This window comes from Phyllostomus discolor, chromosome 15 (genome assembly GCF_004126475.2).
Source record: "Phyllostomus discolor isolate MPI-MPIP mPhyDis1 chromosome 15, mPhyDis1.pri.v3, whole genome shotgun sequence".
Classification (NCBI taxonomy): Eukaryota; Metazoa; Chordata; class Mammalia; order Chiroptera; family Phyllostomidae; genus Phyllostomus; species Phyllostomus discolor.
Window position 1 is genome coordinate 1,825,215 of NC_040917.2, and position 17,734 is coordinate 1,842,948.

Sequence of the window (17,734 nt, forward strand, 5' to 3'; positions counted from 1 at the left end):
CCAAATATATATATTTAACCAAGGATAAATATGTAGAAAAGTGTCCAGGACCCAAGCCAGTGACCTCTTCAGAGTTCTTCCCCACAAGTCTCCACCATGACAAGGCCTGCATTCAGATGCTGCCCATCTCTGGAAGTGCACTGCTGAGACTCCCACCCCTGTGTGTTTCGATAAAGTGCATATGCACACTTCCAACATCCTTGGACTGCATGAGACTTTGGAAACTAGTTACAGAACTGAGAATTCCATACAAATCTTCACTGGTTTGGAGCTTCCAGTTCCAAACTGATCCTCTGAGTTCACATTCCTGGGCACCTGGCACCCCAGGGTCACTACTGTGGTTGAAATGCCCGCTGCTGGGCCTCCCTCAAATGTGAGTGCAGAATACAGGTGAGACAGCCCCACATCCTGACCTGTTTGCTGCTGGGTGGAAGGGTCATTTTCCCGGAACCACTGAGACCCTTTGGGCCTAGGCTTCTCTATCTTTCTTTTGTGGGTTTGATGCTGAGAGATGTTGCCTATACAGCTGGCCAACCCTTCACCTTTTAAAATCACGAGTCAGGGAGAGCAAACAGTCTGTGCCCCTTACTGTTCATGGTCTGTGGATCCCAAATTGCTCCAAATGGTGGAGATGTGCTGAATTCCTTTTGATGTTCTTTCTGTTTATGAAGATGCACTTCAGACAGGGAGAGTGCTTTGGAGGAGAGGAGTTGTGAAAGCCAGTGCAGGGTCATCGAGGCAGGTCATGGATGCCACGTGGGACCTTGATTCCAATGGGTACTGCATGCTTTTTATAGCTAAACTGTACCCCTTCAAGTTTTTATTAGATCACCTGAGGAGATCTAAGAAATGGCATTGCCTGTGTGCTCCCAGACAGAGGTAGTGAACTTCCCCAATGAGGGATTATTGTTGAATGTGGTACTCTAGGAGATATTCACATGAACCCACTGATTGGCAGGAGGGCTCTGGAATGCATCTATGAGAGGGGAGGACAGGCTTTGTTCATGAGAGAGAACAGAATGCTCTGCTGGTTGTGGGGTTCAGGAGAGCAACACGCATTATTGCTGTAGCAGTTTGTGGTTCTCTATGGAAGGAGAGAGCATATGGAAACAGAATGTGAAACTCAGTGTGATCTCCAAGTAGCAGCTTATTGTCCTGCCTCCTCGTGACAAAGGGAAAGAGAAGGTGGGCCTTTCAGTATTGTCAGGTCTTTCTGTCAGTGATTGTGGTGGGATTAGATAAAAGTGCTCTACCTTTGAAGACACATTCTCAAAATGTAAACTTGACTCCTCCCTTTATAGTCTCCTGAAAATAGAACCGAGAGTAGGAGGAGGGTCAGCACCAAAAGGACATGGCAGCTTCTCAGGTAAAACATGGGTCCTCAGTCAGAGGCTGTACTAACTATCTCTCCTCATATGATTAGATTAAGAACCCACAACCGTTACTCATTTTGTTTGATGTTATTGGATAGTGAAGTTGGTTTAATCTACTTCTTTCTGTTTCTTTTTATGATTCTGAATGGCAGTAGTTTATGTACAGTAGTTTCCCCTTTGTCCCAGGGCATTCTGCACATTCTCTTTATGTAGGCTGCCTGAGATCAAGGATTGTTTCCTTTAATCAATAATCTTCAACCTCGGATCTCTTCTCCTCTGTGACAGGTCAACCTTGGACTGTGGCCATGTGCAATATCTTTTCTGGGATGGGCTCAGAAGCTCTGGTATTGGGGGAGCAGGGATATATATGGTTAAGTTCATGTGGCCAAAGCATCACCTCTGTACATCAGAGGTAAGAAAATTCAAATTTTCCAGTGAGAATCACTTTGAATGTTCAGAAAACAGTCAGTAGAATAGACTTTGTCACTCAATTGATAAGAAAGTCTTGCCGTTTAAATACACAATTAATGTACTAAATATGAGAGGTAGCTGTGGATTGACATTGAAAAACTGAATGTTTACTTATGATTATGTTCATATAATGACTTTCTTATTTATGTATTAAAACATTAGTGTTTCACCATTTAGGACATGTCCTTGTGCATGCCTCAGTCACTGAATATCCATTGTTCCAATCCACCTGATAGTCACTTGGCTGAGGTGCACTCTTCAGTGTAGAGATAATAGTTTTTCCTTTATCATTAGCAAGAGTCTAGCAGGGAATTATTGAGGGATGTGAAAAAAAATCCCATTTCATCTGGACACTTTTGTTGTCTTTTTAACTTCTTTTTGCTTTGGAAAATGAAGGCCCTACATTTATTTCATAGAGATCATTTCCTTTTGACATAAAGGATGTAATCAGTGGGGACTTGTTCTTGTAAATTTTTGTTATATAACATAGTCATTTCACAGACATACTCTACATTATCACTTTTCATATTTCAGGTAATTTTTCAATAATCATATTATAAGTGTATATTTAATTCAGTTCAATTGATAAGATCTAGCTCTCCACACATGACAGAATCATTTTCCAAGAAATAAAATTATAAGAAACAATAGCCCTAACTTCTTTTCTATTATTATGCTTTTATCTTTTATTGTGTTTAGAAAACACAAAGGTTATCTTTCACGCGGAAATTCACCAGACTTATAGAATCATCAAATAATCTAGATTACATTGATATAGAAATTTGGTGCTCTATTACTTTTCATTAGTACCTAGTTTCTTATGTATGAGAATGTCTGACTATGTGCATAAAATGTTGAGTTATTTTTTTCTTTTTACTCTCTTAAAATATATTAATGCTTCTCAGTTACAAACAGAGCAGTACACATCCCTGACTTCTCTATGTGCAGTTGCCAGTGTTTAAAAAAAAAAAAAAAATTAGGTCAAGGTTGGAGTAAAACTCAATGTCACCCTTTTACTCTACATTTTAGAAAATATTCTATCAAGAATAACCTTGTTCTCAAAGTAACTATACTGAATTTTCAAATAAAATTGTTGCTGCAATGTTTCTTACTTCTTGGGAAATGTGGATTTTATAAAATTTGTTCTACCCAAAGTCATGTATGACTTATTTTCTCTGTCTTCCTTTCTGTGCTTATATAAAACCACCCACACTGGAATAAGCACCAGAAGGACCCACTTTGCTTGTGGGAAGCAGGGGAAATGACTGAAATCTGGCACAGATTGGAGCGAGTGCCATTGTTCCCTCTTGGACCCTTTCCCCACATATAGCATCACAACCCAGCGATGTGGGTTACCCTGCTCTGAGTACCACCTAAAGCTCTGCCTTGGACAATGTAACAGGTGCATCAAGACCAAAAAAAAAGTCCCAACTAAAATAACAGATTAATACCCCAGAAAAAAATACGACTAAATGACAACGAGATAGCCAACCTATAAGATGCACAGTTCAAAACACCGCTAATAAGGATGGCCATGAATTAGGTGAAAAAAAAATGAAGGTTATGCTAAGTAAAATAAAGGAAAATGTACAGGGAACTAAAAGTAAGAGGAAGGAAACCTGGACTCAAATCAACAGTGTGGACGAGAAGAAAGAAATAAAAATCCAATCAGAAAAGAATGAAGAAAGAAATAAAAAAAAATTGAGAAGACGCTTAGTTGGTGGACATGATGGACAGCAACAGGTGAATGAGAGGGACAGCACACTCCAGGGTTTGAGTGCAGGAAACTGAAGCCACAATACCTCTGTCTATATAAAAAAAAAAAAAAAAAAAAAAAAATTGAAAGTTGCAGCAGCAGGAGAAACTCTCAGTCTTACAAAAAATTCTTTTGCAGGGATCCTAGGATGTACAAAAGACCACTCACTATAGAATTAACACCAGAAATGGCAGTTTGCTTGAGGGTAGTGGGGTAATTGATTGAAAGGTGAGTGAGAGATGAGCAAGCAGGATTGTTCCCTGTCTGAACCCTGCCCCACAAACAGCACCACAACACAGCAAATTGGGTGGACCTTCCCTGGCAAATACTAAGGATCGAACTCTAGGAACATAACAGGTACAATGAGACATTGAAATATGGCACAAGTGAAAGGAATGTATCAACATTCCAGAAAAACCTGCCTGGCTGCTCTAGTTCATGAGATGACCTGCCAGCCTGTGAACCAAACAGTTTCTGGTTTAATTCCAAGTTCAGGAACATGCCTCGTTTTCTGCCCAAGTCCCCAGTATGTGGTATGCTAGAGGCAACCACACATTGGTGTTTCTCTTACTCTCTTTCATTGTCCCTACCCACTCTCTAAAATATATATATATATATTTTTTTTTTTGTAATGACCTAAGCACCAAAGAGGGAGCCAACCACTCTGTGCACAGTTCAAAACACTGGTAAGCAGGGTGCTCATAGAAATGGTTGAGTGGAGGTACAATATAAAGTAAGAAGAGCTGGCTCTACAAAATAAAATACAGAAACATACACAGGGGACCGACGGGGAAAGGAAAAGAAGGAAACCAGAACTCAAAACAATAATTTGGACCAGAAGGAAGAAATATTCAACCAGAGTAGAATGAAGAAACAAGAATTTAAAAAGATGAGAGGCTGAGTAGACTCTGGGACAACTTTAAACCTTCCTACATTCTACTTATAGCCATGCCAGGAGGAGAGGAGGAAGAGATGAAATGAAAAACTGATTTGGGAAATAATGGAGGAAAACATACCATATCTGGTGAAGGAAATACACATGCAAGTAAAGGAAGCTCTCAAAGACCAAAAGAAGTTGCACCCAAGGAGGAATGTGCCAAGGCAAATCACAATTCAATTACCCAAGATAAAAGATAAGAAAAGAATGTTAAACCCAGCACCACAAAAGGAGTGTGACCTACAAAGGGGTTCCCATAATGACTATAAGCTGTTTGGTCAAAAGAAACCTTGCAGGCAAGAAGGGGCTGGAAAGAAGTATTCAAAGCCATGTTATGTAGGGGCCTACATCCAAGATTAATCTAGCCAGGAAACCTATTATTTAGAACAGAAGGCCAAATCAAGTGCTTCCCAGCTTTGGTCAAGTTAAAGGAGTTCATTATGTCCAAGCCCTTACATGAAATGATCAAGGTACTTAATCTAAGAAAAAGAAGATGGCGAAAATATGAAGAGTGAAAGGACAATAAACAAACGGTATTAACAACTGAACATATAAAGCAAATCCAAAAGAACCACAAAATAAACAAACTACTTGAAGAGGGACAAATTCACTGAAATGGAGATCATATGGAGGGTGAAGAGTGGGGTAGGCGTGAGGAGAGCATGGGGGAGAAGGTACAGGAAAGAAGAAGCTAAATAGTGTGTACCACACAGGGGGAATTTAAAATAGTAGAAGAAATGGAGAAGACCTAGAACTTACTTGTATGGCCCATGGACATGAACTTAGTCAAACAATTATAGAGCAGGGTGGTTGCAGGGTTGAGGATGAAAAGAAAAGCAAAATGGGACAATTATAACAGAATAATCAATAAAGAATACTTAGGTGAATTTCTGAAAAATGTGGAAACACAGGCATCACCCAGAACTGTTAAATCAAAATCTGCATTTTCACTCAAGGACATTTTTGTTCCCTGAATGAAACCCAAAGAAGTTACTTACACTTTCAACTCATGATGCCTTTTGTAGCTGAGATGTATATGCAGCTGATTCTGAATGATACAAATATAACATTCAACAATCTGTATGCCTGTGTCTGTTCCTTCATTTTAAAGTTTATTTTCCTAAAATGTAATATGTTTACATTGGAATTTTAGAAATGTATTATCCTCACTTGTTGATGTTACAAAATACATTAGAGAGTATTAGACAGTCAAAGTGACCTTACTGAATGATGCAGGATATCTCTTAGGTCAAAAAAACTTCTAACACTTTTCATGTTAGATGACACGGAGAACTGTGCTGGTGTCTCCTTGATAAATTTGCCTCTTTTTTTTTTCCCAGGAATCTTTGACCTTCAAGGATGTGTCAGTAGATTTCTCTGGGGAGGAGTGGGAATGCCTGGACCCAGGTCAGCGGAAATTGTACTCAGATGTGATGCTGGAGAATTACAGCAACCTGGTCTCTCTGGGTGAGGCTGACTTCCTTCACATTGCCTGCCCCACCCACAGGATCTGCTTTATATAACACCTTTTGCAAACTTGACTTTGTATGGTAGACTTTCAGGTTCATAATCACAAGGAAGAACTTGGAAGTTATATACTGTAGAAAATAATGGCTTCGGGAACTATGGTCCTTAGGAACCCACTGAAAAATTTATGTTAGAACTGTTAAGGTGCCATCAGGAAACAGTACTTTGGAAAACAGTCTTCTAGAATATTTTAATTTTCCTGTGGTGTTCTTACCTGAGCACAACATAGATTGGAAATGAGGACTCTTTAAAAAATAATAATATTTATTTTGTACACAGGTCTTGTTGTTTCTAAGCCAGTCCTGGTCACATTTTTAGAAGAAATGAGGGAGTGCTGGAATGTTTGCAGGAAAAAGGTGATATCAGATCCTCCAGGTAGGTGAGAATGCAGATGCAGATGTGACAAGTGAGTAACACAAAGGTCTCAGAGGAAGCCAAACCTTCAAGTGAGGTTTGGGAAGCTGTGCTTCAGTGGAAAGAATTTTGAAAAGCCTAAGCTTATTTCTGTTGCTGTCATAGAGGGCCAGTTCATCTCCAACAGTATCCTATGCTCATCCGTGCTTTCAGAATTCTGCTATGACTCCAGTGAACTCTATTATCAAAGTAGCAGTTTCAGCCAAAGCCCTCCCTCTATAAAAATAAATACAGCTGACCGAGAAAGAAAAGACATAACAATCGCCCCTCAGCCTGCCACAGCCAGCAAGAGCAGAAAAACCGGTTTGGCCACTTTGAAACCAAGAGACTTTTTAATTTTATTCTATTTTTTAACAATTCTTATTTTTTTATTTTTTATTATTTTTATTATCTTTTAATTTATTTTTCCTCTCTTTCCGGCTTTCTTGTTTTATTCTTTCCTCCTTTCTTTTCTCCAATTATATTTTTCTTCCTTCCTTCCTCTGCCTTTTCTATTTTTATTTTTTAAATACCTATAAGTGAGACAAAATGCTGGATCTGTGGAAAGACCATAGTTGAAACCAAAGAAGGGGCATCGCAACAGCTGGGACAATGAGACAAATTTCACTCTGCTATTACAGAGAACCTGCAAGTTAGTGCATATTTGTATTATTTTTATTTTTCCAGTATTTTACATCTTCTTTTTTTAATAGTAGTTTTGTATCGCTCTTCTTTTTGTATAGTCTGCTTTACTAGTCTGGTGATATTGTATGACCTGACAGCTTTCTCCTGATATCACTTTTATAGTGTATTGCTAATCTACTGTCCTGTAACTCACCTGTGTCCCACTAGCACACTACTTGAGGTTATGTACTCTCTATTCTTGTTACCTAGATCTCATAGATTCTGTCATATGATTGTTTCCCTAATATTATTCTAAATAATTGCTGTTCCTTGCAATTGTAATTACTTTACAAGACCCCACCCAGGTCTTAGACCATTTCAAAATTTCCTGTACTTTATTACTGTAGTGGTTAACTCTACTCTCTCACACACTACACCTATTTACTATCCTTTACTCTCACCTTACCTCAGAATGTGACCTCCCACAACATCCCTGCTTTATAGATCCAACTCACAATGCTTCCTTCCCCAACAAGAGTCTTATCTTCTTTCCATCCTTTCTAAAAATCAGCTAGCTGGGTGGAAGATCATGGTTAACAGTATACGTAGTGAAAGGATCTCCTATCTCTTCTTTACTGGCTGCTACAGTAAATATCATAGAATACCCTCTTGCTGCCATAAACCATTTTGCCTCCCCCCTCCAAATGATCACAAAAAAAGAGTAGGTGGAAGCAGAGAACACCAGGATACCCACTGGAAGAGGAAACCCAATAAAAAAGGGACCACTAACACATAGCAACAGAAGAAGGTGAAGGAGGGAGTGGTAACCACACAAACCTCAATCCAGGACCTATATGGAAATACAACTAAACAGTAGAGACAGTACCCAATACAAACAACTGAACAAGAGCAAGAGGGAGTCCTTAAAACTTTATAAACATGGAAGAACCAGCTTCAATACAACCTGCCCTCACCAGTACAAAATAATACAAGAGGTGGTGGACAGAGTGACCCTCATTTAACCAGCTGGTGGGAAGGAAGCACTAAAGAAAGACCCAACAACAATCAAAACCCTAAGGCAAACACAAAGCCAACTTAAATGACAATCCAAGACCAGTGAGCTCGGGAGATTGAGGAAACTGCACCACTGAAACTCACTGATGTTCTACTACAGAAGTTCACACCACAAACCCAGGGAGCCAGAACAGATCAATTTAAGAAGCTCTGGCTAACAAGAAGAGTCTCACAAACAACGGGAAGGCAAACAAACAATCTCCAAGTGAAAAGACAGGAGGAAACCTCAGAAAGAACGCTAAATGAAGTAGAGGCAATTCAACTATCAGATATTGAGTTCAAAGCAATGATTGTCAGGAAGCTCAATGAGCTCACAATAAGCTACCAGAAACTACAGGGAAGCTACAATGAACTCACTGAAAACTACATCAACATGAAAAAAGGGAATGGAAACTATCAACAAGGGCCAAGAAGAAATGAAGAAAACAATTTTTGAACTGAAGAACACAGTAGAAAGAATGAAAAGCAGGATCAATGAAGCAGAAGATCAGATCAGTGAATTAGAGGACAACATAGAAGAAAACACCCAGAAAGAGCAAGAAAAAGAAGAGAGGCTCAGAAAGAATGGAGAAGGATTAAGAGATATGTGAGACAATATAAAATGCAATAATATCCGTATAATAGGGATACCAGAAGGAGAAGAAGAGCAAGGGTTAGAACACCTATTTGAAAAGGTAACAATGGAAAAATTTCCTAATTTGATGAGAGAAAAAGTCACACATATTCAGGAAACACAGAGTTCCAACCAAGAGGAACCCACAGAGGGTCACTTCAAAGTATATCATAATTAAATGGCAAAATGCCAAGACAAAGAGAGAATCTTAAAGGCAGCAAGGGAGAAACAGGAAGTAACATACCAGGGAGCCCCAATAAGGCTAACAGTTGACTTCTCAGTGGAAACACTCCAAGCTAAACGATATTCGCAAGAAGTATTCCAAGTAATGAGAACCAGAGATCTGCAACCAAGGCTACATTCCCAAGCAAGGCTCTCAATAAAAATAGAAGGCCTAAAAGAAGCTTTCCAGACAAAAGATGTCTAAAAGAATACACTGCTGTGCCCTGGCTGGCATAGCTCACTGGATTCAGTGTGGGCTGTGAATCAAAGTGTCACAGGTTCAATTCCCAGTCAGGGCACATGCCTGGGTTGCAGGCCACGGCGCCCAGAAACCACACATTGATGTTTCTCTTTCTCTTTCTCCCTCCCTTCCCTCTCTAAGAAATAAATAAATAAAATCTTAAAAAAAAGAGTGACTTTAAAAAAATAAAAAAAGAATACATCTCCACCATACCAGTGCTGAAAGAGATGCTAAAGGGCCTGCTTTAAAGAAAAGAAGGAAAAGAGAAAATGAGAGAGAGGAACACAGGTACGAAAATGGCAATGAATAAGTACCTATCAATAATAACCTTAAATGTAAATGGATTAAAGGACCCAATAAAAAGACATAGGATAGCTGAATGGATAAGAAAGAATGACCCACACATAGGTTGCCTACAAGAGACCCACTCAGGACAATAGATCTACACAGACTAAAAGTGAAGGGGTGGAAACAAATTTCCAAGCAAATGAACAGGGAAAAGAAAAAGCCAGGTTAGCAATACTCAGACAAAACAGACTTCCAAAAAAGGGCCATAAAAAGAGCCCCAGGAGGTCACTTCATAATACTCAAGGGAAGAATTGACCAAGAAGACATAAACATTGTAAATATATATGCACCCAACATAGGAGCACCCAAATAGATAAAGAAAATCTTAGAGGACTTAAACAGGATATTGACAGCAACACAATTATAGCAGGGGATTTTAACACCCCACTGTCAAAAATGGACAGATCTTCCAAACAAAATATCAACATACATATTGTGGCATTCAACAATGCCCTAGAGTAAACGGGCTTAACTGACATATAGAGAGCCCTTCATCCCAAAGAAGGTAAATACACATTCTTTTCAAACACACATGGAACATTTTCAAAGATAGACCACGTGATAGGACACAAAGCAAGATTCAACAAATTTAGAAACACTGAAATTATACCAAGCATTTTCTCTGACCACAAGGGACTAGAACTAGAAACCAACCCTGAGGGAAGAAACCCGAAATACTCAAAATCATGGAGATTGAACAGCATACTATTAAACCAGGAGTGGCTGAATCATGATATAATGGAAGACATAAAAAAAATTGTGGAGACAAATGAAAATGAACTCACAACAACCCAAAATTTATGGGACACAGCAAGGCACTCCTGAGAGGGAAGTTCATAGCAATACAGGCCTACCTATAAAAGGGAGAAACATTTCAAACAGAAAACCTAACCCTACTTCTACAAGAACTCAAGGAAAACAACAAAGGCAGCCCAAAGCAAGCAGAAGGAAGGAAATAACCAAGATCAGAGCAGAAATAAATGACATAGAGACTAAAAGCACAATTCTAAGGATCAATAAATCCAGGAGCTGGTTCTTTGAAAAGATCAACAAAATTGAGAAGCCTTTAAGCAGGCTCATCAAGAAAAAAAAGAGAAAGGATCTAAATAAACACAATCTAAAATGAAAGAGGAGAGATTACAACTGACAGCAGAGAAATACAAAGGGTTGTAAGAAATAACAATGAAATACTGTGTGCCAAGAAATTTAAAAACCTAGGAGAAATGAATAAATTTCTATAAAAATATACTCTTCCAAAACTCAATAAAATGAAGCAGAAAGCATGAACAGACCAATAACAGCAGATGAAATTGAAGCAGTAATCAAAAAACTCCCAACACACAAAAGTCAGAATCCAGATGGTTTCACCAGTGAATTCTACAAAGCATTTAAGGAAGAGTTAATCTCTGTCCTTCACACGCCATTCCAAAAAATCCAGAATGATGGGAGACTCCCAAACTCTTTTTATGAAGCCAGCACCATCCTAATCCCAAAACCAGATTAAGACACAAGAAAGAAAGGAAACTTCAGGCCAATATCACTGATGAACATAGATGCTTAAATCCTCAACAAAATATTGGCAAAGCACATGCAACAATACAGTAAAATGCTCATACACCATGACCAAGTGGGATTCATCCCAGGGATGCAAGGATGGTTCAATATTCACAAATTAGTAAATGTAATACATCACGTAAACAAAAGCAAAGACAAAAATCACATGATCATATCAATAGATGCAGAAAAAGCATTTGATAAGGTACAGCACCCATTTTTTATAAAATCACTCAGAAAGTGGGAATAGAGGGAGCATCCCCCAACATAATAAAGGTCATACCTGAGAGACCTACAGGCAACATCATAGTCAACAGGGAAAAACTAAATTCTTTTCTACTAAGATCAGGAACAAGACAAGGTTGCCCACTTTCACCAATTCTATTCAATATAGTATCGGGAGTTTTAGCCACAGTGATCACATAAGAAAAGGAAATAAAAGGCATCCAAATAGGAAAGGAGGAAACAAAACTGTACCTGTTTGAAGATGACATGATAGTGTACCTAGACAATCCTATAGACTCTACCAAAAAAACTGCCTGACCTAATAAACAAATTTGGCAAAAACTGCGGGATACAAGGTCAATATCCAGAAATCAATGGAAATTTTGTATGCAAACAATAAAACAGCAGAAACAGAAATCAGGAAAAAAATCCCATTTGACATAGCAAAAAGAAAAAAAAAAATACCTAAGAATAAATCTGACAAAGGAAGTAAAAGACCTGAATGTAGAAAACTACACAACACTGAAGAACGAAATTAACGAAGACACAAACAAATGGAAACATATAACATGTTCATGGACTGGAAGAATTAATATTATCAAAATGTCCATAATACCCAAAGCAATTTAAAGATTCAATGCAATACCTATTTATGTACCAATGGCATATTTCAAAGACATAGAACAAGCACTTCAAAAATTTATATGGAACCATGAACAACCCCAAACAGCTGCTGTAATTTTGAGAAAGAAAAGCAAAGTAGGAGGGATCACAATACCTGATACCAAACTGTATTACAAGGCCACTGTAATCAAAACAGCCTGGTGCTGGCATAACAACAGGTACATGGACCAATGGAACAAAAACGATAGCCCAGAAATAAGCCCAAGTCTCTATGGTCAATTAATATTTGACAAAGGGGGCAGCGACATAAAATGGAGTAAAAACAGTCTCTTCAACAAATGGTGTTAGGAGAACTGGACAGCTATGTGCAAAAAAATGAAACTCGAGCACCAACTTACACCATACACAAAAACAAATTCAAGGTGGATAAAAGACTTAAATATAAGGCATGTCACCATTAAAGTCCTAGAGGAAAACAGGCAGGAAAATCTCAGATATTTCATGCAACAACATTGTTACTGATATGTGCCCCAGAGCAAGGGGTATAAAGGAAAGAATAAACAAATGTGATATCTTCAAAATAAAACGTTTCTCCACAGCTAGAGAAAATAGTATCAAAATAAAAAGAGAACCAACTGTATGGGAAAACATATTTGCCAATGATACCTAAAACAAGCGTTTAATCTCCAAACTATATAAAGAAGTTACATGACTCCACTCTAAGAAGGCAAGCAACCCAATTAAAAATGAACAAAGGAATTGAACAGAAACTTCTCCGAGGACATACAGAGGATCCAGAAACAGATGAAAAGATGCTCAATATCACTAGCTATCAGAGAGATGCAAATTAAAACCACAATGAGATACGTCTTCACACCAGTCAAAATGGCCATCATACACAAAGCAACAAACAACAAGTGTTGGAGAGGTTGTAGTGAAAAGGGGACCCTAGTACACTGTTCGTGGAACTGCAGACTGGTACAACCACTCTGGAAAACTTTATCGAAGTTTCTCGGGAAACTAAAAATGGATCTTCCTTTTGAACCAGCAATGCCACTGCTTGGATTATATCCTAAGAACCCTAAAACACCAATCCAAAAGAACATATGCACCCCAATTTTCATAGCAGCACAATTTACAATAGGCAAATGTTTGAAGCAACCTAGGAGCCCATCAATAAATGAATGGATCAAAAAACTATGGTACATTTATATAATGGAATTCTAAGCAGCAGAAAGAAGGAAGTGGCTCCTACCCTTTGCAACAGCATGGATGCAACTGGAAAGTAGTATGCTAAGCGACATAAGTCAAGCAGTGAGAGACAAGTACCCTATGATCTCACCTTTACCAGGAACCTAAACAACAAAACAAAGAAACAAGCAGAATATAACCAAAGACACTGAAATAAAGAACAGTCTGACAGAGTTCAGAGAGGAGAGGAGAAGGAATTTCATGGGAAAAGGGGAAGGGTTTACAGGAACGAGTATAAAGGGCACATGGATAAAAACTAGGGGCTGTTGGAAATGGGAGGGAGGAGGGGAGGGCTGGGTGGGTGGGTTGGGATGGGAGTAAAATATAGAAAATATAATTTAAATACGATTTAAATATAATTGAAAAACTTTTTGTATCAGTGGAAATCCTCTAAAATTCATCAAGTATTGGTTTGGGGTTAAAAACCTATTTTGTCTTGCTATAGTACTTTGTGTACATTTAAAAGATTTGTGTTGTTCTTTTGGAAATGCAGAGTGTTCTTATGAACAAAAAATCACAGTTTTCCTTCTTTCCTGGGGGGAAACATTTCTAGTGTGTTTTCCATCCTCTGTGACCCCTTTAGTCAGAGTAATATAACCACACTCACCATCACACTAAAATCAGACACTCCTGGTCAGAAAATTGTAGGATTTTCCACCACAACCAGCACTTCTCTGTGACACCGCCGGGCCATTAATGGATATGGTAAAGTATTGAATTGAGAGTCATACAGTACTAAACTACATTAAATACAAATGTGAGAGAAAGATTACAAATATAATGTGTCAAAGAGTCATCTAGAATTTATGGGAGTATCATAATCTTAATTTTTGACAGAAATCTCAGAAATTTTCTAATCATGTTGAAGCCATAAAAAATGGTTCCAAGTAAAATAGAATAGTCAAAATGGAAGAATACAACCAGAGAAATATGTAGAAAAGAGACCTGGTCCCCACCCAGCAACCTCCTCATGGCTGCTCAACGCAAGTGTCCGCCACTACCAGGCCTGTATTCAGATGCAGCCCATCGCAGGACGTGCTCCGTTCAGACTCCCACCCCTGTGGGCTTTAATAAAGCACTCATGTGACTTTTCTGAGACTCGGGAGGTAGTTATAGATCTCAGAATCTCATGAAAATCATCTGTCTTGTGTTTCTACTTCGATACTGATCCTCTGAGTTCACATTCCTGGACACGTGAAGCCCGAGGGTCACTACTTTGGTTGAAATACTCACTGCAGAACCTCCAGCAACGGCAAGTGCAGACTATATGTGAGACAGCTCCAAACCCTGACCTGTCACCTGCTGGGCAGTGGGCCCATTGTCATGCAATCACTGAGGCTCCCCTAGCCTAGGTTTCTCCACTGCTCTTTTGTGAATTTTCTGCTGAGAGACATTTCCTGGGAAACCAGTCCACCCCTCACCATTTAAAGTGCTAAGTCAAGTAGAGCAAACAATCTGTATGCCTCGATTTTCCTGGACTAAGAATCCCAAATTGCTCCCCAGGGTGCAGATGTGCCAAATTGACCTTTGATATCCTCCGAGTTTAATAGCACACACACTTCAGATAGATTTGTTTGGAGGAGTTCTGAAAGCAAGGGCAGTGGCAGCAAGACACATTATCGAAGCCAACTGGGGCTTTGATCTCTAAGGGTTCTGCATTCTTTATACACCTAAACTTTACCTCTTCGAGTTGGAATTGGATCACCTGAGGAGATCTAAGAAATGACATCAGCTGTGCTTCCCTCATAGATTTACTAAACTTCACTGGGTGGTTCTTTGTGGAAAGAGGAGTCCCAGATGATGCTCAGTTGAATCCATTGATTAGAAGGAGTTCTCTGGAATGCATCTGTGAGAGGGGAGAGCAGGCTTTATTGAGGTGAGATATTGAAATTCTCTCTTTTGTTTGGGGTTCAGAAGGCTAGGCCATGTTCTTCTTGCTGTAGGAGTTTGTGGACCTCGGCGGGATTAGAGAACACATGACGACAGAAAAAGAAACTCAGTGTGCTCTCCCGGTAGCAGTTTGTTTTACTGCTTCTTTGTGAGAAAGGAGATGAGAGGATTAGAATTTCAGCATTTCCAGGTCCTTCTACCAGTGATTGTGGTGGGTTTAGGCAAAAGGGCTGTGCCTTTGAGGACACATTCTCAAAATGCAAACTTGACTCCTTAGCACATGGTGGCCTGATAACTGAACTCAGAGGAGGAGCAGCACCAGGAGTATATGGAAGCCTCTCTGGTAAAAGATATGTCCTGGGTCAGAGGTTGTGCTTGCTTTTCCTCCTAACATGATTGCAATATGTATCATCAACCTTTATTTCTTTTCTTTGATATTCTTTGAAAGTGAGGTTGTTTTTTTCTACTTCATTCATTTTCTATTCATGAGTGACAAGAGCAGTGGTTTCTGCTCATTGCTTTTACCTTTGTTTCAGATCCTTCTGTGCATTGTCTTCATCTAAGCTGCCCCAGCTTAAGAATCTCTGCCTTTAATTAATAACCATCAAACATGGAACACATCTCCTCTTTGACAGATTGACCTGGGAAGCAGCTGTGTGCAATGTATTTTGGGATGGTCTCAGGGGCTCAGGTATCGGTGGAGCAGGGATATATATGTTTAAGTTCATGTGACCACAGCATCACTTCCATATATCAGTGGTAAAAAAAAAAATGAAGATTTCCAGTGGAAATCACTCTGAACATTCTGTAAAGAACAATCAATAAAATATACTAACACAATTTGTTAGAAAGTGTTGCTATTTAAATGCACAATTAGTGTACTGAACATGAGAGGTACATGTGGTTGACATTGGAAGAAATGAATGTTTACTTAAGGTCATTTTCATATAGTAACTTTCTTATTTATGTATTTTGAGAGTAGTGTCAAAAGAATGAGGACATGTCCTTCTGCATGCCTCAGTCACTGTGTTTATAAAACACACATGGTATCTTTGAGTGACAGACCCACTGTATTTACAGAATCACAAAATAACCTTGATTTATATTGATATAAACTTTTATGTTCTATGTATCTCATTTCCACTAAGTGTCCATATGTACAAGTATGTGTGAAGGTGTGTATAAAATTTTAACAATTGAGTGACTTTGTCCTTTTACTCTTTTAAGATGTTTTCATTCTTCTCAGTTAGAAAAAGGGCCGGGGGATATCCATGAAGTCTCTATGTGCATTTGCCTATGTGTTTTTTTTTTTTTTTTGAAAATCGTATCTCAAGTTTTTAGTAAAACTAAACATCTATTTTTTTACTGTATGTTTTAGAAAATAGTCTCATATCAAGAATAATCTTTTTTTCTCAATGTAAGTATAGTAAATTTTCAAATAAAAATTTTACTGCTATGTTTCTTATATCTTAATAAATGTAAATTGTATACACTTTATTCAACTGCAAATCATGTGTGACTTATTTTCTATGTCTTCCTTTTTGTGCGACTGAGAAGTATGCAACATGGACCAGAGACCTTGAATTTATTAGTAAAGAGTGACCTTGTCACTGCTGGCCAAAATGAAGGCATGCACAGACATCCTTTGCTTTCTTGCACAACAAAAGAAGGATAACAACCAATTTGAAAACAAAACAAAACAAAACAAAACAAAATAAAACAGCAGAAGTGGCAGAGATTCAACTGTATGGAAGTCAGAAAACCCAGGAGTTAAAGAAGAAACATTCATTCATACTGATAGGAGGGGTAGAAATACTCAGTTAGTGTGTAGATGATGAGTAGCAAGGTGGTGGCTGGCATATTAGGTGTATGAGGCAATGGCTGGTGGACAGGGGAGATGAGGTGACAGTTGGTGGACCAGGGGTTATTACATTCATGTCCAATTAAACCAGGAGAACAATGGGGAAAGAAGAGAGACAGTGCAATATAGGGTTCCAGCATGGGAAACTGAGACACAAAACCTCTGGCTATATAAACCTGTGGAAGTTACAGGAGCTGGAGAATCTCAGAGTCTCACAGAAGAGACTGTTGCAGGTCGCCATGTGATTCAAGGAGGCACATAAGCCCACTCAGCACATAATTATCACCAGCAAGGGCAATTTCCTTGAGGGTGTTGGGAGAATTGACTGGAAGCAGGTTGAGAGAGGAGCAAGCAGGATTGTTCCCTCTCTGACCACTGCCCTACAACAATACCACAACCCAGCAAAGTAGGTTGTCCTGCCCTGGAAAATAACTAAGGATCCATCCCTTGGAATGTAACAGGTGAAAGGAGACAAAGAAATATGCCCCAAATGAAAGAACAGATCAACATCCCAGCAAAAGTTTCCTGAATTCTGTAGCTCAGTGGATTATGTGTCATCCTGTGAACCACAAAGTCGACAGTTCATTCCCAGTCAGACCACATGCCTGGTTTTCTGGCCAGATCCCCAATATGGGACACACTAGAGGGAACCACACATTGATGTTTCTGTTACTCTCTTTCTCCCTCCTCACCCACTCTGTGAAAATAAATAAAGTGGTTTTTTTTGTTTTTTGTTTTTTTTTTGCTTTT

General features: G+C 38.9%; 2 protein-coding genes across 2 annotated transcripts in view; both read left to right on the forward strand.

Moving 5' to 3' along the window:
* Positions 1-883, forward strand: part of LOC114489643 (zinc finger protein 501-like) — a 40,908-nt gene extending 40,025 nt beyond the window's left edge. Inside the window, 1 exon segment of the mRNA XM_036016175.1 lies at positions 672-883. Within this exon segment, the coding sequence (XP_035872068.1) occupies positions 672-883 (212 nt within the window).
* Positions 884-1,351: 468 nt separating this feature from the next.
* On the forward strand, positions 1,352-6,447 carry LOC114489690 (putative protein ZNF720). The gene is made up of 3 exons (XM_028503556.1): positions 1,352-1,366; positions 5,878-6,004; positions 6,344-6,447. The coding sequence occupies exons 1-3, from the start codon at positions 1,352-1,354 to the stop codon at positions 6,445-6,447; spliced, it is 246 nt and encodes an 81-aa protein (XP_028359357.1).
* Positions 6,448-17,734: the final 11,287 nt, after the last annotated feature.